Source organism: Anopheles aquasalis, chromosome 2 (genome assembly GCF_943734665.1).
Source record: "Anopheles aquasalis chromosome 2, idAnoAquaMG_Q_19, whole genome shotgun sequence".
Taxonomy (NCBI): Eukaryota; Metazoa; Arthropoda; class Insecta; order Diptera; family Culicidae; genus Anopheles; species Anopheles aquasalis.
In genome coordinates, this window is record NC_064877.1 from 50,194,809 (window position 1) to 50,217,500 (window position 22,692).

General features: G+C 46.0%; 10 protein-coding genes across 11 annotated transcripts in view; 4 read left to right on the forward strand and 6 right to left on the reverse strand.

Moving 5' to 3' along the window:
- Nucleotides 1-84: 84 nt before the first annotated feature.
- LOC126580953 (mitochondrial import inner membrane translocase subunit Tim17-B-like) lies at nt 85-1,872 on the reverse strand. The gene is made up of 3 exons (XM_050244311.1): nt 1,756-1,872; nt 1,341-1,507; nt 85-1,265 (listed from the first exon to the last, which is right to left on the reverse strand). Exons 2-3 carry the CDS (start codon nt 1,482-1,484, stop codon nt 864-866), a joined length of 546 nt encoding a protein of 181 aa, XP_050100268.1. The 5' UTR covers nt 1,485-1,507; nt 1,756-1,872; the 3' UTR covers nt 85-863.
- Nucleotides 1,873-3,107: 1,235 nt separating this feature from the next.
- On the forward strand, nt 3,108-4,370 carry LOC126580955 (uncharacterized). Its single transcript, XM_050244314.1, has 3 exons — nt 3,108-3,387; nt 3,451-3,568; nt 3,643-4,370. Exons 1-3 carry the CDS (start codon nt 3,292-3,294, stop codon nt 4,284-4,286), a joined length of 858 nt encoding a protein of 285 aa, XP_050100271.1. The 5' UTR covers nt 3,108-3,291; the 3' UTR covers nt 4,287-4,370.
- A 96-nt stretch (nt 4,371-4,466) lies between these two features.
- Nucleotides 4,467-8,784, forward strand: LOC126580954 (probable histone-lysine N-methyltransferase Mes-4). Of its 2 annotated transcripts, XM_050244313.1 has the most exons (4): nt 4,600-4,863; nt 4,938-5,218; nt 5,300-8,254; nt 8,327-8,784. In XM_050244313.1, the coding sequence occupies exons 1-4, from the start codon at nt 4,770-4,772 to the stop codon at nt 8,621-8,623; spliced, it is 3,627 nt and encodes a 1,208-aa protein (XP_050100270.1). In that variant the 5' UTR covers nt 4,600-4,769; the 3' UTR covers nt 8,624-8,784. The 2 variants fall into 2 exon arrangements, with proteins under 2 accessions (XP_050100269.1, XP_050100270.1); XM_050244312.1 differs by having other exon boundaries at nt 4,467-4,863; nt 4,938-8,254.
- Nucleotides 8,785-9,379: 595 nt separating this feature from the next.
- On the reverse strand, nt 9,380-11,015 carry LOC126571138 (beclin-1-like protein). The gene is made up of 2 exons (XM_050229420.1): nt 9,675-11,015; nt 9,380-9,611 (listed from the first exon to the last, which is right to left on the reverse strand). Exons 1-2 carry the CDS (start codon nt 10,847-10,849, stop codon nt 9,458-9,460), a joined length of 1,329 nt encoding a protein of 442 aa, XP_050085377.1. The 5' UTR covers nt 10,850-11,015; the 3' UTR covers nt 9,380-9,457.
- Nucleotides 11,016-11,231: 216 nt separating this feature from the next.
- LOC126571137 (uncharacterized) lies at nt 11,232-13,576 on the forward strand. Its single transcript, XM_050229419.1, has 3 exons — nt 11,232-11,553; nt 11,671-11,881; nt 12,055-13,576. The coding sequence occupies exons 1-3, from the start codon at nt 11,410-11,412 to the stop codon at nt 13,353-13,355; spliced, it is 1,656 nt and encodes a 551-aa protein (XP_050085376.1). The 5' UTR covers nt 11,232-11,409; the 3' UTR covers nt 13,356-13,576.
- Nucleotides 13,551-14,753, reverse strand: LOC126571139 (3'(2'),5'-bisphosphate nucleotidase 1). The gene is made up of 2 exons (XM_050229421.1): nt 14,313-14,753; nt 13,551-14,253 (listed from the first exon to the last, which is right to left on the reverse strand). Exons 1-2 carry the CDS (start codon nt 14,550-14,552, stop codon nt 13,567-13,569), a joined length of 927 nt encoding a protein of 308 aa, XP_050085378.1. The 5' UTR covers nt 14,553-14,753; the 3' UTR covers nt 13,551-13,566.
- A 238-nt stretch (nt 14,754-14,991) lies between these two features.
- LOC126571141 (electron transfer flavoprotein subunit beta) lies at nt 14,992-16,241 on the forward strand. Its single transcript, XM_050229423.1, has 2 exons — nt 14,992-15,183; nt 15,342-16,241. The coding sequence occupies exons 1-2, from the start codon at nt 15,133-15,135 to the stop codon at nt 16,053-16,055; spliced, it is 765 nt and encodes a 254-aa protein (XP_050085380.1). The 5' UTR covers nt 14,992-15,132; the 3' UTR covers nt 16,056-16,241.
- A 283-nt stretch (nt 16,242-16,524) lies between these two features.
- Nucleotides 16,525-19,505, reverse strand: LOC126571136 (zinc finger and SCAN domain-containing protein 2-like). The gene is made up of 2 exons (XM_050229418.1): nt 19,383-19,505; nt 16,525-19,322 (listed from the first exon to the last, which is right to left on the reverse strand). Exons 1-2 carry the CDS (start codon nt 19,485-19,487, stop codon nt 16,743-16,745), a joined length of 2,685 nt encoding a protein of 894 aa, XP_050085375.1. The 5' UTR covers nt 19,488-19,505; the 3' UTR covers nt 16,525-16,742.
- Nucleotides 19,506-19,847: 342 nt separating this feature from the next.
- On the reverse strand, nt 19,848-21,077 carry LOC126571140 (uncharacterized). Its single transcript, XM_050229422.1, has 3 exons — nt 20,831-21,077; nt 20,650-20,767; nt 19,848-20,575 (listed from the first exon to the last, which is right to left on the reverse strand). Exons 1-3 carry the CDS (start codon nt 20,924-20,926, stop codon nt 19,932-19,934), a joined length of 858 nt encoding a protein of 285 aa, XP_050085379.1. The 5' UTR covers nt 20,927-21,077; the 3' UTR covers nt 19,848-19,931.
- A 1,051-nt stretch (nt 21,078-22,128) lies between these two features.
- Nucleotides 22,129-22,692, reverse strand: part of LOC126575378 (homeobox protein Hox-A1-like) — a 9,793-nt gene continuing 9,229 nt past the window's right edge. Inside the window, exon 4 of the mRNA XM_050236056.1 lies at nt 22,129-22,692. This exon is cut by the window's right edge and continues 449 nt beyond it. The gene's annotated coding sequence lies outside the window, so the exon portion shown is untranslated.

The window sequence follows — 22,692 nt, forward strand, 5'->3', positions numbered from 1 at the left end:
ACAGTTTCAATAGCCATAAATGCCCGATATACTTACTTATTTAGACGTGGTTTTCCTTTCGTCCGTGAATAATAATCCGTGACATAAATGTAGAGTACAGGATAGTACGATAAATCGGATTTATTGTTTCCTCTTTTACCTTGCTATATTTCTCAACTCAATGTGTTCATTGTAGCGTTGCATACCGGCCAACACGTTTCCGCATGAAACTCTTAGCACGGCGTTTTACTCGAGACCCTTACATTGAAGCATAATTCTTAGTGTCCGTTGTTTGAGAAATTGCAGGCTGTCTTGTTTTGTGCCCATTGCATCTTATGGTTGAGATATATTTACAAAAAAAAAACACAAACCTTCAAAAAGAAGACATGTAATGGACCCAAGACAGAAGAGGATGCATCCGGGTATCTAACATCCATCTCAGAAATTCATCAGTACAGAGAGTAGTCATTCGGACGACACTTTCAAATAAAAACAATCACAGGAAAGCAACTCAATCGACGAGCACCGTCTGTTACTGATGATCTGTGAGATGATTTGCGGCGCCACTTGCTATCTGTCCTGTAAAGCGTGGCTCCGTTAATTACGCGTTAAATATTATACGGTTTAGGCTCTTACACTAAACGTCCTGCCAGAACATCGATTAGTCGACACGATTAGCCGCATGATAACAATTGCTTTCCTGTGTCCGACACAACATTTCTTCACAACAGGTATAAGGACCATTTCATATGTTGTAGACTTAGCCACCAAACTAAATTTATCATAAAATGTACATGCGGCCACGAAGGACATCGCTGTCAATCTTAATTCCTCACGGCGACCACGGCTGAATAGTTCGATCCATATTACTTTGTCACTGATCTTCACTGGTAATTATTTGGACTAGGTTGGCCAAACGCAAATGCCGAAGGGGCTGAAGACGTTTGTTGCTGCTGTCCTGGGTCTCCCAAAGCCGAAGGATCGTCCGTAGGAGGTGCTGGATTACGGAACTGCTCGGCGGATATGCGCGTAAACATGATTCCTACACCTTCGATCAAGGCCAGCAAAACACCACCAATCACTGCACTGCCAACCATAGCCGGTACCCCATTACGTGCCGCCAGAATTCCACCCGTAGCAGCACCGCTGATGATGGAGTTCCATGGATCCTCCTTTTTCCGGAAATGCACAAGAGTGCAGTCAATTGTACTGAACATTCCACCCCATACCGCAAAATTGCCGGCAATAATCGGCGATCGGCTTTTGATCGCAGCTAAGCTTCCGAGCTACAAGTAAACAGAAAACGATCACAATGAGCATGGTCCAGGTCAACGGTTAGTCAGGTGCATCGACGAACGTACCAAACGCCGGTTAAACCCTGACGGTGCATTCCGGAATCCTTTAATCGCCTGGAACACACCTCCGCCGATGCATCCCATAGCAAAGGCGCCCCCACAATCGTCTACGATCCTATACGGGCAAGGTTCCCTAGCGTACTCCTCCATCCTTGGTGTCGGTTACTGATGTTCTGAGGATGATAGCAAAGGTTTACAGTTAGTTTTCCCATCTCCCAACTATAAAATTAACGTTCTAAAACTTCCTGAAACTTAATTTTAACTGACATTAAATCGATTTCGTTGCTATGATTTTGTATGGCACTGTGTTACGCAAATGCACACACCGCATGGACCAGGCCGAGTTCCGGGAATCGCAGAAGAGTGCTTGCTAGAGATCGAATTGGTCAAAGAGTTTGGATTGAGCGCAATTAGTACGTACCACGAGAAGTTTTAAATCACGTAAAATCGCGGAAAATTACTCAATTTTCCACAAAAATTTCACGGAATTCGTTCGCTCGTTCGCTCGAAGGTTTCGTTTGACAACCAAGGTGCGTGGAAACCAAGGTATTTCTAGGAGGTGCGGTTTCGGCGAGTTTGGCCAGCGGCGAATTTTGGCCGGCGCCACCACCCGCGGTGGTGTAGTGATTAGCATAGTCGTTTTCTATCCGCTGATCCTCGGTTCGATTCTCTGCCAAACTTTTATTTCAGCAAAACAGGCCTAGGTTCCCGTTTCGCGAGCCCCTAACCGTAATAACTGAAACAAATTAAACAATTTGTTCTAGGTCTAAAGAAAAGATGGAGAATAGACAAATGAACACAATTTTAAATTAAACCAGCCAGCTAACGTGTCTGCAAAAACCGGGACGTTTCATTTTAAGCCTCAGCGTGGTTCGTGTTTAGTAATTCGCGAGGTTTCGGGGCTTCAGGCAGGCAGCTTCGAGGCAGCTTATAAGCAAGACAAGAAAGTATCTTTTCCCCACTTGCCTTTCTCCTCCAACCACAGTCAAACAGATCGCACAGGTCGCTGCGGCAGCTTCCTTTCAGAGCAACATCGCATACCGGCGATGTTGTTTAAAATGTGGAGCTGCCCATCCTTGCAGATGCGTGTGCTGAAACCAGAGGGCTGGTGACCAAGACCCACAGCACCATTCTAGTCTCTGCTGCTGATTTCACTACGATTTCCCCAGAGGATCAATGGTTGGATTGCAATTGGACACTCATGGCGATTTACTAGTTTCGCAGCACAGCAACTTATCAACCAGTACACTTTAAGTAGTACTGACGAGTACTACTCTGAAAACCTTTCCTTGTTCATGGCTAAAGAATGCTTGCTTGCGGCTGAAGGTTTTGGTTCCCTATGCAACGGTTTTATGGAAATTTATTCCGTTACGGAAAATGTTACGGACAAAAATGGCAGCACGTGCACCAATGTCCTGAATCGATTTCCTCGAAACTGGTTAAATGCTTTCAGTCAACACTCCTTGTCCTTGCGGCTAATCCTTTTGCCTTCTTTGAGACATCCTCTGAGACATTCTTCGATACTTCAGACGATACCTGCGGTTCTTCGACGGTAGTGGCACCGATAGCATTCTCCGATATCTCCGAATTCCGGTTGTTTTCCAGTGCTGTGACGATCATTTTGTGTGGCGTACAGTAGCGACTGCAGCCTGAAACGAACCTAAGCACGCTTGCTTGTCTATGGCAACGATGAACAACCGGTAGACTTGGTGGGTGTGCTGAGGCCAACCCAAGAGATAACCATTAACGAGAGGTGCTATCAGTTGTTGATAGCCAATTGCGCTCTTATCGGCCTCATACTTCCAAGCTTCTCCGGCAGCTCACGACGGAACATATGAGTCAGTTTGTGGGATAAAATATAAGGAACAGTACCTTTCTTTTGTGGGTTACGGAATCAAATGGCTCAACATGCCAACAGGCTGGCTATCGCATAAAGGTTCCCGTTAAAAGTCTGGCGATGGCTAAAACGAAGTGGAACCTGTTGTTTGCAACGTTCGTTTTGTCCTGTGCATCTTTAACAGTGCTCATTGTTTCCCTGTGCACTCCCTATTGGGTACGTTTTCTGTGTTTTCGCGATGATATCAGTTCACTGACGGTCTTTATGGTTCCATTGTAGCTTGTGTCGGAAGCATTCGAAAGCAATGCGTACAAGAACAGCGAGATCAATTATGGACTTTTTTCAGGATCGCTCACACAGAACTTTCTTCCAGTTCCTCGGTACTTTGACCTAACACGTAAGTACAGTTTGCAATGGATTTTAATCAGGATATCTTCATGCCTAACGCTGTTCAATTGTCCATTTTTGCAGTTACTTGTCTGTACAGCGAATATGTATGCGCTTACAGTTGCCAGGACAGTGAGGAAAGTAGAACCGAAGAAGTGTTGTTACTACTTCAAGGATTGCGCCCAGCAGATTGTCCTTTGCGCAGCTCGAGGAAACGATCCTTAGCCAATCATCTTATTGCTCCTGGCCCTGGCGCCAGTCCGAAAGCTACTAGCGGCGATCGCACTGAATTCATCAATACCGGCCTTTGGGTGTCTACAGTAGTGTTTACTGGAATTGCTGCTGGATTCGCCGGTTTCTCAGTTAGTTTTTCCATCATCAACGTGCTCTGGAACCCGGTGGAGCCGATTTTTAGTGTTTTCGGTCTGTACATCTGGCATGGAATCACCGTCGCTGCTAGTGGTTTGGCCATGATCCTTTGGGGATCGTTGTTTGAAAGTACATTGAAGAAGAATATCGCCATCACGGATACTCTCACCACGCAGATTCCTTATTCTTCTAGTGGGCTAGCATCGCCAGGAATTAGTTACTGGTGTTTGCTTTTGCCCATTGCATTTCACTCGGCCAGTATTGGATTACTGGTTTGGCGTCGTCACATTATCAATAAGGAACCTCCTCCCACGACGATTGATGTGGATCGATCCGATCTTACCATCATTATGTACTAGAAATGTGGGAAATGCGGGAGTTTCAACTTACCTTGAACGCTTTTGGATAGTTTTATGATAAATACATGCGTTTGCTAAACACTCCTCAATAACACTTTTCCGTTTGTTCTACGACAGGTGATTTGCTTGGGCTACATCGCCGGAATACTTTACTTTATTTAATAGAAATTTAATTACTCTCATTCCCACATATTTTTTTTTTTGAAACAGGGACGATTGCAGCAACAACTCTGATTTTGGTCTGAACGATCCCGTTGGATCCCATGTTTCACAAGCCGAAATGCTGTCCGCAACAGCTGCAAAGTGTCGCAGTTGCTGCACCCAGTGTGGGCAGTGAGCCTCAAACGTCATTCCACGATTTTCGTCTGATTTGGCGCGCGTTTTTGTTGAACAAGCCACGGAGCTGCTATAGTTTAGTTTCTGATTTTGTTGCATTTTGTCCAGTGTTTTCCGTGTTGCTTCTTCATTCCAAGGCTTATCGAAATGAAAAAATACGCCAAACTATCCCGGCATCGGAAACTAAGTAGCAACGCGTCGTCGGATGATCCGAAAGAGGTGACGCCGATGGATGATGCTGGTAGGTTATTTTCTAGCGAAATTCAGATTCGCTTGTAATTGCTTGTAACGCTCTTCGTTTCCCCGTTTCCATAGCATTCTCGGAAGCTATGATGCTTTCCCCAACATCATCGGCCAAAGAAATGGTGCAATCGCAGCAACAAACGCCAAAGAGGCAGCAATTCAGACAGCCTAAAGCTTCCAGCAGTTGCAGCAGCGGTACGCAATTGTTATCCAGAGAACAGATCTTGAGTGTGAAGCCAATATCACAAAATACGCCCGTCAGCAGATCTCCGCAGACTCGTACTTTGATGATGCAATTGCAAACTTCGCTGAGTCCAAAAATGACCGAGATTCAGTCGAACGGCGAGCACCGGGTAAGTCGTTACGGGCGTCATCAGAAACAGAAGGAGAACATCAATTATGTTCCCGTTGAGCTGACCAAGTTTGTTTCTAAGTCACCGTCCAAGTTAAAAACCAAGGTAATCGTTGAACCTTCCGCAACTCAAGTGGACGTTGATGGGCCAGAAGTAAAAATGCAAGCTATCTCATCAGAGAAGGTGCCTACGATGGATAAGGAGCACCAATCCGAGTTGAAGGTTGGTGATCGTTCATCTTCCAAGATAACTGTGATAAAAGGATCAAATGAAGATCTGCTTGGAATGGATGAAATCAAAATAATCGGCATGGATGCAAGTTTCAACTCGATCGAAGAGAGCGCTATATCCACCAATCTGCTAGCCTCGCAATCACTGCCGGAAATAGAAAACAACGAAAGCCACTCTGGAGGCCTGGAGCGATCATCAGATGGCGATAGCGCGAAAGGCTCCTCCATTAACTATGACTGTGGAGGCTTTCTGGTAGGGGATATGTATTGGGGCACACAAAGTATGAATCATATTCACTGGCCTTGCATGGTAATTCCGGATCCCGTTACAAACCAAATAACTCGAAAAGCGCAAAAGCAAACATCATCTGAAAGTTGGACCGAAGTACATGTTGTATATTTCGCTGGCAAGGGACTCCGAGCATGGTTGAAGGATACGCAGCTAATTCCATTCGATAGCACAGAGCAGTATCGTCTCAGAGTGATCAATTCTGAGTTCGGACAGGTATTGCGCGCCAAAATCAAAAAAGCTAGCCAAGGCTGGCGTACAGCTTGTCGTGATGCGGAAAGTTACTATGCTATGCCCGCCGAAGACCGTCCGGAACATTTTAAAGAACAAATGAAAGAACGGAAGCAACGTTCCAAGATGAACATGTCGCGGCAGCGTAAACAACTACAGAGAGCGACACCAGAAAGTCCTGCCTACGAACCAATTCAAAGCACGTCGGCGAATTCACACAATCATGAGCGAACGGTTACCCTCGGTCATTCATTTGAAGCAGAATCGTCTAATTTGTTAGAGAACAATATTTCTCGATTTTTTCAATCAATGGATCGAAGTAACACAAACGAAATGAGCGTAACGGAAGGATTTGATCAGTTTGGTTACGAGACATTGCTCAAATTCACACGTGCATTCTTATTCGAAGAAAACAAGGATAAAAAAGTCGATGAAAAGATCCAGTTGTATGTGCAGCAAATCTGTAGTCTCCGTCATAAACCGTTTGGAACTGAGCGTACCATTGCCCAGAGGAGCATCAAATCTCTACAGACTGCGATTTGTGAGTTGCGTGCCCTGATTCCACTAGAAATTAGCTCGAGTAATGCCCCCTCTTCATCGTCTAACCAGAAAGCCCGTCGTTCATCTCACAAACCGCAAAGCCTTGAGGAGAAATTTCTCTTTCCTCTTGAGCGAAATCTTCTGGTGAAAGGATTACCGAAAGGCTACGTTTGCGAAATTTGTCGCGAGCCCAACAACACCGTCAAGTGTTGCAAGTGCCAACGATACCTTCATGTGCAATGTGTGACAAAGGATATCGTGAACAAAGAGAACACCGACCAATTGATGGAGGAGAAAAACTGGATTTGCAACGACTGCGAGTCGTACGACAACGCTGAAGCCGAGAATCGTGGAAAATGTTTCATCTGCAATGATAACATGGCTATAGATGAGCCCAAGTACCGTTGTGTAGTCACCTCATGTGCACAATTGTATCATTTGTCCTGTTTTACTTTGTTCCCGCAGTATCGTCAAATGGAGAAGCAAAGCATCGTTTGTCCCTACCACGCGTGCCATACCTGCGTATCGGACGATCCGAATGCTAAGGCTGCGAATGTAAAGCAAACGTTGGTGCGGTGCATCAAGTGCCCCTCGGCGTACCACCCGGAAATTGGCTGCGTGCCTGCAGGATCACACTTTATCACCAACAAACAGATAATTTGTCCGAAGCACGAACTAGTAGAGAAAGCCCACAACGTTAACTGGTGTTGTATTTGTTGCAAAACTGGAGACCTGTTGGTTATGTGCGATACCTGTCCTGTGTCGATCCACCGCGAGTGCTTGAACTGTGAGCCGCCACCTCCCGAAGGAAAATTCTATTGTGACTTTTGTGTTGGCGGCTGTTACCCACTGTACAACGAAATTGTGGTGGTCAAAATGGGGCAATACCGTTGGTGGCCTGCCTTGACGCTGGCACCACCCTTGGTACCTGACAATCTGTTACAAATGCCCCATCAATCTACGGATATTTGTGTAAAGTTTTTCTCTTCACACGACATGGCATGGATTAATCGTCGCCAAATGTATAAGTACGAGCAAGGAGACTCTCAGAACCTTGGAACAATAAAGTCTGGCACGCTGAACAAGCAATACCATCAAGCAATGCAGGAAGCCCACACGATCTATGTTGCGCTGAAAGAGCAGAAAAAAGGACATCAGATAGACGGTGGAGCTATCGGTTCTCCGACGTTTACGAAAATCTACAAAAACAGATACACCGCCTCACTGAAGGAATCTTCTCGTAGATCACGCATGAAGGAGGAAAACATGGATTCGGTTTGCAATTGCAAAAAGGATGATGACGATCCCTGCGGTGCTAGCTCTTCATGTATCAATCGCCTTACTTTCATTGAATGCAACCCCGAAACATGCCCTGCCGAAGACCGTTGCTCAAATCAGCGGTTTGCTAAGCGTATATATCCGGAGATGGAAGTTCGTAAATTTGAGGATAGAGGACATGGGCTGGTAACAAGGGAAGACCTCACAGCTGGACAATTTATCATTGAATACGTTGGAGAGGTGATAAATAAGAAAGAGTTCCGGCGACGGTTGGATTACATGCAGCAACAAAATGAGCAGCACTATTACTTCCTTGAAGTTGATTCAGAAATAATCATCGATGCAGGGCCAAAAGGCAATCTAGCGCGGTTCGTCAACCATTCTTGTGAGCCGAATTGTGAAACTCAAAAGTGGACGGTAGACGGTATGCGGGTTATCGGAATATTTGCGCTCAAGGATATCAAAGCGGTAGGTTTATTTTGCGGAGATAGTAACGACGAAAATTTGCATGGAATTATAATCTCTTTTTTTCTTCATCAGGGCGAAGAACTCACATTTGACTATTGCTTGGCAAAATTCGGCGAACATAGGCAGACATGTCTCTGTGGATCAGAGAAATGCTCGGGCCAGATTGGAGAAAAATATCGTGCACCGAAAGCACTGAGCATCCGTAAGCGTCCGTTATCAAGCGCAAAATTGAAAACAAAAATGTCTAAAAAGGCGAAATATGAGAATGAAAAATCGACAACGATCGATCAAGGCGACGTTTTTGCTGTGGACAACGTTCAAATCAAAGAAGAGCAGAAAGTGAACGATGAAAATGACGAGCAGATGTAACAAGATTGTGTTTGCATTCGCCATGCTACATTATTTTATGTTTGGACACACTTTTCTGTAGTGAGCCGGTTTTGTTTTGTTTTTTTTTTATTAAATTACTTATGTTTGAATAAAATAATGAAATGCTTGCTAATTCACTAAGAATATGAAACTGAAATTGAGATTATGGTGCTTATTCTGTAACTTTCGATTACGATGGCCTCAGGCGTTCGATTCATTTGGTTCATTTTGTGTTCATTTGGTGTTCACGATCGCCTGCATGTCGAGTGCATTTTTGTGGTCGACAGCTGGCGTTCTGTTTACATCGAGCATTGAGCATCTGAAAAACAGTTATAGCGTCCTGATTGTGCATCAATAATTTCTTTCTGCTAATCGTATACTATTATTACAAAGGTTAAGTCGTTTTTATACCGAAAAAAAACAAGTTAATTAACAGTTTTTTTACTTCAAACTGTCATTTTGAATTGTTTATTGTTTTCGAAACGTTTCGAAATTCGCATGAATCATCGAACGCCTGAGGCCATCGTAATCGAAAGTTACAGAATAAGCACCTATATGTTGCGAGTTAATGAGTGATTTTGCAGTGTTAAGATCAAATGAAATATTTATGGTAATGTTAATTTACACCGCGAACACAAAATCGGAGATTAGAGAGAAGATACCTGTACGAAAAATCTTCAGGGAGTATGGAATGATTCAGTTTGCTGTCCAATGAAAAATAAAAAATCCACTTATGACGCGGTACAGGAAGACTACTAAGGATTGTAGCAGTACATATTTATTCTGATCGTACAACGTAACAAGGACATTTTAACAGTTACCATCGAAGATGCTTCATTGTAGTGGATCATTTCGACTGTCTGGCGTTGCATTTGCTAATCGTTTTTCTTCCGTAAACTGGGATGATACCCAGGTTAACATCCATTTCAAATTTGTAAGCAAATACTTGAGAGCTTTGGTCCATTGTTCTTCGGAGTTGAACTGTATTCTACAAAGAAATGAAATTGAGTTAGTTCACAGGTCAAACACCACAACCGCGATAGTAGCTTACTTGATCGAAAAGCTGCTTCCGGTCGAGGCATCCTCAATCTTGCCTTTCTCCATCAGGTATGGTAAACAGAAATCGGTATCACGTCGCACGATTTCTTCCTTGAACTGCTGCAAGCAGTCGAGAAATGCGACCATGGCGGCGTCGTATTTGGAATCCCACAAGAACCGAAAGCCACCATTGCCGTACAAAGGTAATTCTTTGCCTTCGCCGAGTACTTCGATGTAGGAGTGGTTTCCGTACGGCACCAGACGGTATTGCTTGAAGCTGAAGCTCATTTTGCGGGCCAATGCAGACAGCAACAGACAGGTTTGACCCCAGGCCGCATTGATCTCCGACCAGTCCACGGCAACGGATGGTAGCCGTCCAAGGCGGAAATTGTTGATTGTTCCAATGGGGCCTGAATGCCAGATATAAAACGTGGCATTGAATACATTCGTCTTCTTCAACTTTTCCAGCTGACTCTGCGCATAGACCATTTGGCACTCGAGCGACCGGAACTCGTCTTCGGTCGTGATAACGTCCCTCCTGTGCTTCGTATACTCGCGCCAGTATTTCTGTTCCTCGCACTCCAGCCGCTGCTTTTCCTTTTCCTGCTCCTGAACAGCTTGCCGAATCGATTGTTCTTCACTGGACAACGCGGACAGCTCTTCCATAAGCTTGTTTTCCTCCAGCTGAAGGCCGTTCAGTTCCTGTTCGAGTTTCGCGATATCCGGTACGTCATCCGTGGTTTCCAGCTTCTTGAGATAATTGTTGTAATCGTTCCATTCTTCCTCGGCCACTTTCAGTTGTTTGTCCATCAGTTCGAGCAGGGTATCGGTGCATTCATCGCAAAGCGGATGATCGATTTCCGAGTTGTTCGACAGCGTATCAAACAGCTCGGCCTTGATGCGTAAATTGTGGCCGATAGGTTCTTTGTCAGGCCCATCGGAAAGCAGCATAAAGCCTCCATTCACATCGGTTGTCGATTCCGCCACACGGAAGGGTCGAACGAGGTGGTCAAAGCTGGCCAACTGCGACTCCAGATCTACCTCCAGGTGCGAGTTGATCGGTAGCGCCAGCTCCGCGAGCGTATGCTCGTCGAGGCTGGCAAAAGAATCATCGACGTGAATTGGCTGCAGACAGCGCTGGCAGGAGAAACTGACGCTCACTTTTGCCTCGTTCATACTGTAGGGCATTTTTCTATTTATCCCCTACACTCATCTGCAGCAAACGCGCTTCTTTTCATCTGAAATCAAAACCCTCCGATCCTGCCTAAATGGTCCCTATCTATTACTTTTTCTACTAATTAATACCGCTATCACTAAGTATTCCTCGTAAAACACAAAAACAAACCACCCACACCCAGACAGCACACCTCGCAGTTGGCAGTTCGAAAACAAAATTATGTAGTTAAAGCGTGTCTACACGAGGCGACAATTTCTCGACAACAAAACACAAAACAACAAAACCACAAAATACCAAATTTATTGATGAGCTGATCGCTAGCAAAACCATTGATTTGAGAAAAAAAATACTTGCATAATAAAAAAGTTAATGGTGCTTTTCGAAATTAGTCGCTCTGGCAAAAGGGTGGTAGTAAAGCGCGGGCGCCGGAGTTAAAATTATTTTTTCTTCAATCGCCCAAGCGAAAACATCACAAACGGCCGGCTCGGCGAGTTCTTCGCGTAACAAGCTCAGTGATAGTGATCAGTTTTGGTTTTGTTGAAGTATAGAGGACAGTAAAAACAATAGCATCATGAATCCCACCCATCCCATGGAGGCGGAGGAGAAGTTCATAATTTCTGGCCCTCCAGAACCGGCTGATTTCATCGAATCGAGCGGGTCCCTTGGCGAGTTTCTGTACAAGCGATTGCTCAAGAATGGCGATACGACCGGAATAGTAAGAACGAACAGAAAAGCGACCTTTACTCTGTCAACGGTCGACGGCAAAGTTTGCATATTTAAGCACCTATTTTGGATCATTTCTTTTTCATATTTTATCGTTCGATACCCCTAGATTGATGGAGTGTACTCAACAGAGTTGCAGTACTTGGAGCTTCTCGAGAAGGCCATAAGGCTGGCAGAAAGCCTTCGAAGGCATGCGAACCTGCAGTCGGGCGATGTCATGGGCGTTTGCAGCGAAAATCGTTTGGAGTTTCCGGTGGTACTGTATGCGGCCTTCTTTCTAGGCGCCGCCGTCGCTCCTATTAATTTAACATACACTGAACGTAAGTATGCGGTAGATACACTCGTCCGGCTTATCTCGAAGAGTACCTGTTACTCTCGACGGGCTATTATTTAACGCGATGCGACCGTTTAAGATAAGCCTGTGATAACGCTGGTAATAGAATGCTTGATTTATTGACATTAAGCTTCGTTATCATTTCTCTTTCAACTGCAGGCGAGCTGAATCATGCCCTCAACTTATCGAAGCCCAAGGTACTGTTCGTGTCGCCCTATTCGGCAGAGCGGGTCATCAAAGTAGCCGGATCAAATCGAAATTTCATCGAACGAGTTTTCCTCTTCGGAGACGAGAATGCCTTCGGTACCAGCGTCACCCTCTACGAGCACTTCCTGGCCACCACGAGTACCATCAATCCGCACACGTTTGCTATCCTTCCGACAAACGTGGACGAACACGTAGCCCTGATCCTTTGCTCCTCCGGTACCACGGGTTTGCCGAAAGGGGTGCAGCTGACCCAGCGAAACGTGATGGCAAGCGTTTCCTTGTTGTCCGAGCTGGAGGCATCCTTCGAAGTACCGGTGGTGGTTCTCGGTGTCATACCTTGGTTTCACGCGTTCGGTTGCCTAACACTAATCAATGTTCTGAGTAACAAGCTGAAGCTTGTTTCGTTGCCCAAATTCGAAGAAGGTCTGTTTTTGAGTTGCATCGAGAACTACCGCTGTTCGTTCGTGTTCGTTGTACCACCGCTGATGGTATTTCTGGCCAAACACCCGTTAGTGGACAGTTATGATCTTTCGTGCGTTAACACCCTGCTTTGTGGGGCTGCGCCGTTAAGCAGAGAAACCGAGGAGCTAGTCAAACGGCGCATTGGAGTGAAACACGTCCTGCAAGGATATGGGATGAGCGAAACGACACTCGCAATGCTTGTGCAGACCGCCGAATGCAATAAGCCTGGAAGCGTAGGAAAGCTTCAGGTCGGTACGAGGGCAAAGGTGATTGATCTCGAAACAGGAAAACCACTAGGCCCCAATCGTCCGGGCGAGCTGTGTTTTCAGGGGACGCAGATTATGAAGGGTTACATCGGAAACGACAAGGCCACTCGCGAGACGATCGATCGGCATGGCTGGTTGCATACCGGCGACATTGGCTACTATGACGAGGATTATGAATTTTTCATCATCGATCGACTCAAAGAGTTGATCAAGTACAAAGGCTACCAAGTGCCGCCGGCGGAAATCGAGTCTATTTTACTGACGAATGTTAAAATTAAGGACGCGGGAGTAGTAGGGCTGCCTGACGAATTGGCCGGAGAATTGCCGGTGGCATTCGTTGTCAAGCAGCCGAATGTTACTCTTACCGAAGAAGAAGTACGCCAGTATGTCGCTGAGCGAACATCTCCCGCAAAACGTCTGCACGGTGGAGTACGTTTTGTAGAAGAAATTCCAAAGAATGTGAGCGGCAAAATTTTGCGCCGTGAACTCCGCGCTCTACTTAAGAAACCACTTGCTAAGCTTTAGATCCTAGCTACTAGGTCCTCTAGCTACCACAAACCAATCAACCCTGATTCTTTTCTCATTCCTCTGCTTATAACTAACTCCACTGTGCACCTAGTGCTTTTAATCTTTCGACATGGGACCATGGGACACTACGTAGAACCGGTGCTGGCAATTTGTATCGTGGGTGAGCTTTTGAATGTTCAACAAATGGTAAAATACATGGACACGGTACCTACATTTTATTCATAGCCAGTTTGACTGTTTCGGGAATTTTGGAAAGAATGGTTTCATGCGAGATGCCGGCCACGGTGCCTAGCACACCAGCACTGTTGGGGAAACTGGCGTCTTTGCCGTAGCGGTAATGTCTGCCAAGCATATCAGTGAGTGTACCGCCATTAGCCTCTAAGACAGCCTCAGGTCCACAAGTGTCCCATTTCTTGCAGCCGGCGCTAGCAAAAACGTATGCGTGCGCTTTACCTTCCAACAACTGGAGCACCTTGTAGCCAGCTCCACCGACCCGTAGCACATCGTCCGCTTCGAGCGCGTCCAGTGCCGACTGGACGATGGTATTGGAATGTGAGCGAGTCGTTGTTACAAGAAATCGATCAGCTGGCGGCGGCACCGGAACCATGCCGCCGCTGCCACCGCCCTTCAGACCCCAGATGGTACGGCCCAGTTCACCGGTGTCGGTTTTGTAGTAAGGTTGGTGAATCACGCCACCAACAGCGCGCTCATTGACGGCTATTCCGATTAATACGGTGACGCGCTCCAGGAATCCTTGTGTGTATTCGCTCGTTCCATCCAGCGGATCGACCCATATGACTATTTCGGACTCCTTCAAGTCTGCCAGTGGTCCGGGACAATCGTGTTTTTCCGTAAATTCTACGTTCGGCTCAGTGATTAACCAGTCATCAGGTACCTGCAGGGGAACATTAGCCTATTTAACAAGCCGTACATGAGCGTGGAGAATGCACTTACATTCAAATCACTCTGTCCTTCCTCGCCGATGATGGTAACGTTGGGAAACAACTTGGACAGACTTGCAACGATACACCGCTGGGCTGATCGATCGGCTTCGGTCTGCAGATCGTCTTTGCCTTTTTCAACGATAGCGAGATCACCGCGGCACATTACATCACGAATAATCTTTCCGGCACGCTGTGCAATCTTTATCGAGCTGCCCACTACTCTCATCACTAACGGCGCCGAGGATGCCATGGTTAAGTGTTTTTCTCTTGCTTCTTCAAATTAAACTTCCTGTTCGTTCGTTGCCGATGCCTGAAAAGCTTAATTTGTTATCGAGCGCAGCAGCTGATGCAGAGCCCCAACGGATTTTCTCGGAATCGCAAGGATGGAATTCCGGAACGAACGAAATGGAAGTTTTGTTGTTGCTCGGTCGTAAGTGAGGATTGGTCCACACTATTCGCGAGAGTGAGACAGCTGAAATTATTCGTTTGCTTACCATTTGTATTGCGGTCAATATTTGTCTATTGATCAATTTTTGAACAGTAATTTGCTTGAGTAAAATCACGAACGACTTCAATAAGTCACCAGAATTAACAAAATTATCCTTTTCAACCGCTTTTAAGTGAGACAAAATCTACAACAGCTTCTCACTACTCCAGTTGGCAAGCGAGCGGATGATGTGGACGAGGAGGGACATCGGGCAAAGTCCACGGAGTCGTCGTCAATTATCATCTATTTACTTGGCAGTTAATAATTTCGCCAGGGCGCCGGCATAGTTGCGGATTAATTGTAATTTGTGTGCTACTTTCCAGCAGTTCCAGCTTGTTTGACGATGTCGCGAGTTTTGGTTGGGGTCAAGCGTGTAATTGACTATGCGGTCAAGGTAAGAACACGAGCTCTACTGCTTACGACAGAGGAGGCGAGCCCTTGGCAACGGCAAAGGATGGGATGGTCGCTGATAACGAACCGGAAGATTTTTGGTGCGGGTGTCTCCCGGCGTTACACAACAGCTGCTTCATTGTATTTTTCGATCTTCTCTAGATTCGCGTCAAGCCGGATAAGTCCGGGGTCGTGACCGAAGGCGTGAAGCATTCGATGAACCCCTTCGATGAAATCGCCGTAGAAGAAGCAGTCAAGCTGAAGGAGAAGAAAATTGCGTCTGAGGTGGTGGCCGTTTCCGTTGGGCCTGCTCAGGCTCAGGAAGTCCTACGGACGGCGCTGGCCATGGGTGCCGATCGAGGCATTCACATCGAGGTCACGGGCAAGGACTACGATCTGCTGCAACCGATTCACGTATCGAAGATTCTTGCCAAGCTGGCCCAGGAGGAAAAGGCGGATCTGGTGATTCTGGGCAAGCAGGCCATCGACGATGACTGCAACCAGACCGCGCAGATGACGGCTGCGCTGCTCGATTGGCCGCAGGCCGCTTTCGCCTCGAAAGTCGATAAGGAGGGAGATACGCTGACGGTAGTTCGCGAAATTGACGGTGGGCTCGAAACGATTAAGGCCAAACTGCCGGCAGTAATCAGTGCAGATTTGCGCCTTAACACTCCGCGCTACGCAACGTTACCGAACATCATGAAGGCCAAGAAAAAACCCATCAAAAAGGTTGCTCCGAAGGATCTAGGGGTCGATACGACGCCTCGCATTGAGATTGTTTCCGTGGAGGATCCCCCGGTTCGACAGGCTGGATCGGTTGTGCCGGATGTTGACACGTTGCTTACGAAGCTGCGTGATGGTGGACACATCAAGTAGAGTGAAATGGATTTCCGGAAACTAGCGGAAGGTTTTTACAGGAATCCAATATTCCATGGTCGCGAGTGTGCAGCTGAATTCGAATTAGAGCCAAGCTTACTGGGTGTGTCGGAACCGGTGGAATTTGTTACAGTCTATCCATTTTGTATTGGACAAATATACAGTAAAACGATGAGAAGAAACTGACGCTTTCTTTCCGCCTTTCTGCTAGACATTTCTTTCGAATTGAATGCTCAAATAGCTTAGTTTTGATACATGTGTATGTTCCGGCAATATCTCATCGTCTTTGCTAAAATAATTACAATTAGTAATAAATAAATTGTGTTGATAACACGCACACGATGCTTCGTCTGAAATGCTGGCAAGTGCATTTCCCGACCACCTTTGACTAATCGCAGTCCGCAACACAACTTGTTTCGTTGGCGAAATTTTGGGTCCCCCCCCCCCCCCCCCGTTGGGAGCAGCCCCATTGCACATACTTGCCATTTGAACGAGCTGGCCGTACATCAAGCCTTGACTCCGTCAGCATTCGCGCAAATACAAACTTAACTAAGATACCGGTTGTTAAGAGATCTTCGAATAAGGCCTATTTCGTTAAAAACTAGAGCTCTTTTTAAAGCGACTATGTACGGGTTAAAATGAAAACCAGCGGGATCCCGTTGTCGTAGTAGGTAATGTGTCAACAGATCAGTTCTGCTCGGACAATATCCGCCCGTAATAGAACTGCTCCTGAAGGGAAACACCTGCATTGCTCACTTTCACATTCTCCTCGTTGGCCATACCGCCCGCTTCCTCGAATTGGCCGTCCTGGTCGTCTTCTTCGCCTTCTTCATCGTCATCATCATCGTCATCGTCGTCATCGTCCTCGTCCTCGTCGTCGTCATCGTCGTCGTCGCCGTCGTCATCGTCATCGTTGTGACCATCCTTATCCGTGGATATGGCCGCCGTGCTCTCGGTATTTTCGCCCTTGATAGCATACGCCGAGGCAAAATCTGAAGCTAAACCACTACAATTTTTCGCATTTTTCGTTTGCGATGCGCTGGCTTTGCAATCTGCCTTATCATCTAATCTATCGCTATCACCCTCCGGCTCACGATGTCCATCCCCATTGGTACTCTCAGGGTCCTGTTCATCGTCCTCTAGTGTTTCGCTCGGATGCATCTGCTTCATATGGTTGCAATAGCGTCCGCGCACCGTGAATGTCTTTCCGCACTGGTCACACTCGTGTATCTTTCTGCGTCTTTTTTTCCCAGCCCCCGGCCCTGATCCCGTTCTGCCGGATTGTTGCTTACCAGTGGTGACGGTATCAGGTCGCAGTTCTGGAGGTAAGTGCAAGATTTCGTGTGTTCTTAGCGACGATCGCTGCGAAAAGCATTTCCCGCACGTTGGACAAGGGTAAGGCTTTTCCCCCGAGTGCACACGCTGGTGGATACGCAGATTCGTTGCTGTCGTGAACGTTTTGTTACATTGTTGGCATGCATGCGGTTTGACCTCAGCGTGGCTGAGCATGTGCTGTCGGAGCCGAGTTTCTTGGGCGTAGGATTTGCTGCACTTGGTACAAGCATACGGCCGATCGGTGCTGTGGATATTACGACGGTGCGTGTTCAGCATTGCGTGGGTGTTGAACGACTTCGTACAGTCGTTGCATGGGAATGCCCTTTCAGTGTTGTGCGATAGGAGATGCGTTTTGAGGGAGGACTTTTGGGTGAACCGCTTACCGCACGACTCGCACGCAAAAGGCTTCTCATCCAGATGCGTATGCTTATGGTTGTTGAGGTTCGAGAGCGTCGCGTACGACTTTGGGCACCTGTCGCACTGAAACGGTCGAACATCCGTGTGCGCCGAAATGTAGTGCGTTTTTAGGGTTTGCGACTGAGCAAAGCACTTTTCGCACTTATCACATTTGTACGGCTTCAGGCCCTGGTGGATGCGCATGTGCACTGTTAGGTTGCTGACGTTGCTGAACGCCTTCAGACACACCTGGCACGGATAGGGCTTCTCCTGGCTGTGCACCCGTTCGTGCATTTTCTTACTCGAATGCTGCGAAAAGCGTTTGTCGCAGTAACTGCAGGCGTACGGTTTTTCTTGGGTGTGCGTACGCAGATGCACCTTGTAGTTACCCGCACTCGTGTACTGCTGCTTGCAAATCTCGCACTCGAACGGTTTCACGTTGAAATGCAGCCGCTTGTGGGTATTTAAGCTTGACGCCTGGGTGAAGCTCTTAAAGCAAATATCGCACGCGTACGGTTTTTCTCCGGTGTGGGTTCGAGTGTGTACTTTCAAATAGATTGCCTTCGAAAACCGCTTCTGACACACAAGACAAACGTAGTTCTTCGTCTGCGGCCCCGTCGGCGTGCCATCGGTTCGGGATTTTTTGCGCTTCCTTGGTTTCTTGGGCGATTCCTCCGTGACGACTGGTTGCTCTTCGATCGTCGCCAACGGTTCCGACAGCTGCAGTGGCTCTAATTCATCTTCTGCTATAGATTTTTCGTTCTCTATTCCCGTTCCATTCACGTTACTGGTGACAGTGGCAGCATTATCGTCTTCCATTTCACCCGTCTGCAACAGACTGCCTTCGGGCAAGTTCTGCATCAGCGGAGCCTCCAGATACGAGCTGTACAGTGCGGCTGGCCCGCTTTCGTGCTTAATGTTCGGTCGACCGACGTGATCTTCCATCTTCAAACTGATGCCGGTTTCCGAGGAGCTCTCCTCGCTGCTGCTGCTGGTACTGCAGCTAGAACTGCTATCATCCGAATCTTCGCTACAGCAATCGTCCTCATCCTCGTCGTCCTCTTCACTCGATTCTTCGCTGCTGTCTTCTTCGTCATCTTCCTCGTCGGCTGCACTACTTTTGCCATCCGAGCTATCATCTTCCGACGACTCGTGCGCATCGCCGAGGGTTGTGCGATATACCGTGGCTGCATCGCCACTGATGTTCAGGGCAAATCCGTTGCTGCCGTTCTGACTGGCGTTGGTTTCGGATGATCCGGTGAACATCATCTCTTTGCTTTCGTCTTCGACCAGGTACTGCTGCGTGTCGGACAATCGGGTGTTCCCGCGCTGCATCAGCATCTGGGAGCTAACCGGCGGCTGAGCACCGACGAACGGATCCGTCTCGCTGCCGTTGCTCGGCGGCTTGTTTTCCGTGAACGTGTGCCGTGAAACCGGATGTCCTCCGTTGGACTTTTTCAGATCTCTCATCACCTTGTTGTACTTGCGAATACATTTCCGGCAGATCGGTTCAACCCTCTCGTTTACCGGCGTGATCTGGGGCAGGGAGAAAAGAATCGTTTAGGCCGCGACCAATCCACCGGGACCTGCGATTACCTTCACTTGGAACACCGTTTCCAGCAACCACACGTTGGACTCATCGCACTGCACAAAGTCCAGGTTTTTGTGCAGTAACTGGCACAATTTACAAAAGTGCACCATTGTTTCTCGTTCGATTGGCGATTTTCTCCGGATTTTTTGTACTTTTTTTCACAAAAAAATCAATAATTTCATTGGAAATCGTGTTTACGGACCTCCGGTTCCAGGAGTCGAAGTTTTCGAAAATCGGTTTTTGAAAAATTCGACTCCTGAAGCACTTGCAGCTGTTGCGGACAAAATTTCGGGATTGTGAAACATGGGATTCAACGGGATCGTTCAGACCAAATCAGAGTTGTTGCTGCAATCGTCCCGGTTTCCAAAATAAGTTTAGGTAGGTTATTTCTCTTAAATAAAGTAAAGTATTCCGGCGATGAAGCCCAAGGAAATCACCTGTCGTAGAACAAACGGAATGGTGTTATTGAGGAGTGTTTAGCAAACGCATGTATTTATCATAAAACTATCCAAAAGCGTTCAAGGTAAGTTGAAACTCCCGCATTTCCCACATTTCTAGTACATAATGATGGTAAGATCGGATCGATCCACATCAATCGTCGTGGGAGGAGGTTCCTTATTGATAATGTGACGACGCCAAACCAGTAATCCAATACTGGCCGAGTGAAATGCAATGGGCAAAAGCAAACACCAGTAACTAATTCCTGGCGATGCTAGCCCACTAGAAGAATAAGGAATCTGCGTGGTGAGAGTATCCGTGATGGCGATATTCTTCTTCAATGTACTTTCAAACAACGATCCCCAAAGGATCATGGCCAAACCACTAGCACCGACGGTGATTCCATGCCAGATGTACAGACCGAAAACACTAAAAATCGGCTCCACCGGGTTCCAAAGCACGTTTATGATGGAAAAACTAACTGAGAAACCGGCGAATCCAGCAGCAATTCCAGTAAACACTACTGTAGACACCCAAAGGCCGGTATTGATGAATTCAGTGCGATCGCCGCTAGTAGCTTTCGGACTGGCGCCAGGGCCAGGAGCAATAAGATGATTGGCTAAGGATCGTTTCCTCGAGCTGCGCAAAGGACAATCTGCTGGACGCAATCCTTGAAGTAGTAACAACACTTCTTCGGTTCTACTTTCCTCACTGTCCTGGCAACTGTAAGCGCATACATATTCGCTGTACAGACAAGTAACTGCAAAAATGGACAATTGAACAGCGTTAGGCATGAAGATATCCTGATTAAAATCCATTGCAAACTGTACTTACGTGTTAGGTCAAAGTACCGAGGAACTGGAAGAAAGTTCTGTGTGAGCGATCCTGAAAAAAGTCCATAATTGATCTCGCTGTTCTTGTATGCATTGCTTTCGAATGCTTCCGACACAAGCTACAATGGAACCATAAAGACCGTCAGTGAACTGATATCATCGCGAAAACACAGAAAACGTACCCAATAGGGAGTGCACAGGGAAACAATGAGCACAGTTAAAGATGCACAGGACAAAACGAACGTTGCAAACAACAGGTTCCACTTCGTTTTAGCCATCGTCAGACTTTTAACGGGAACCTTTATGCGATAGCCAGCCTGTTAGCATGTTGAGCCATTTGATTCCGTAACCCACAAAAGAAAGGTACTGTTCCTTATATTTTATCCCACAAAATGACTCATATGTTCCGTCGTGAGCTGCCGGAGAAGCTTGGAAGTATGAGGCCGATAAGAGCGCAATTGGCTATCAACAACTGATAGCACCTCTCGTTAATGGTTATCTCTTGGGTTGGCCTCAGCACACCCACCAAGTCTACCGGTTGTTCATCGCTGCCACAGACAAGCAAGTAGGTTCATTTCAGATTGCATTTGTTGCTTTGTGCGGAAAATAGTTAGTTTTTTAACCGATAAAGTGTATACTGGCGAAGAAGATTTTTTTTAATTGGCTAGTGACAACGGCTTTTCGTTGGATATGCAGAAGATAATAATAGATCACAAAGACTTACAGGTACAAGGAACATTTAACATACTTCTGTTCGGCAGTTAAAACAATCATTTGAATTTCTTTCGTAAATCACTATCAGATAAAAAATGCTTCGGATGCTTCGGAAAGGGAACGAAACAACTCAACGGCTCAACGATAGTCCGCAATTTGTCCGGTCTCCATAGTGTTTTAGTAGTATTTTCACATTCTGTGTGCCAGATTTTTTTCTAAAACTTTTTCTGTTGTTTCGGACAGTGGTTTCCTGTTATACAAGATATTTTCGCTCGATTGAATCACTGCAAAGGTAATTCGTTCGGGAATGATGGGAGATTTTTATGAGATACTTTAGAAGATAGATAGAAGAATAAAGGATTAGTATCACTCTTGTTCATGAACAGTTCAAGCGCCTCACTGAGACAAAAGGACATGCTGTTGGATGATACTTACTGTACGAATACGGATGTTCCGGATATGAGCTGATCCGATTAAATACAACCTTTTTTACATTGCGGTTTCTTTGGATCATATCATTTCAGGATCGGCATTTTTAATCAAAAATATATAGCAATATTTATTAAACGTTTCGTTCAACGTTACCGTCTAGCGCTGATGCCTCTGTCGCATTAAATAAGATATGTATTCAAAATAACGCTCATAGCTTTCTCTAAAACCAGGAAAAGAAATAGTCTGTGATAAGGTGTTTTTAATTGTGTGCAGTCCATATTTTTTTCTAAAATATATTTGTTGTATCTAATTAACTTACAAATTATCTTTGTATTCGATAGGAATCATCTTAATTTTCACGTTTGATAATTGTTGTATTCATTATTTTATTTCAAATTTTGATTTAACCAGTGCATAGTAACGGTTTACATACAATTTTTACACTGTACGCTAAACTTCGTATCTAACATTTTAAAATCGAAAAGGAGTAAATGTACGATCCATCCGATCCTTTGCTTTATGGTTACATCTATGGACAGAATGGTGGGCATTTATTCTACACGATTCGCAGTAATAATGCTGGTGCGCGTATTTTCCGAATCCATTGTCCATATGGAATCATTTTGGTATTCTAATATCTACTAAAGAGGAACATTGGGACTTGCAGAATCAAATGATATCATTAAATATAATGTAATGTAATATTACATTTGCGTCGTTCGTGTTGCGTCAGAAAGGAATCGCATCGAGGTTTTATTCGTTCATCAATCTTATGTTTCGAAAGACTAGCATTTTGTTAATCTTACTGAATAGTGCAACAATATGTTTTCCGCTTTCCATTTCACTGCGTTCCGTAGTGATTTATCGTTCAGTTATCTTCGATTGCCAACCGTAGTTG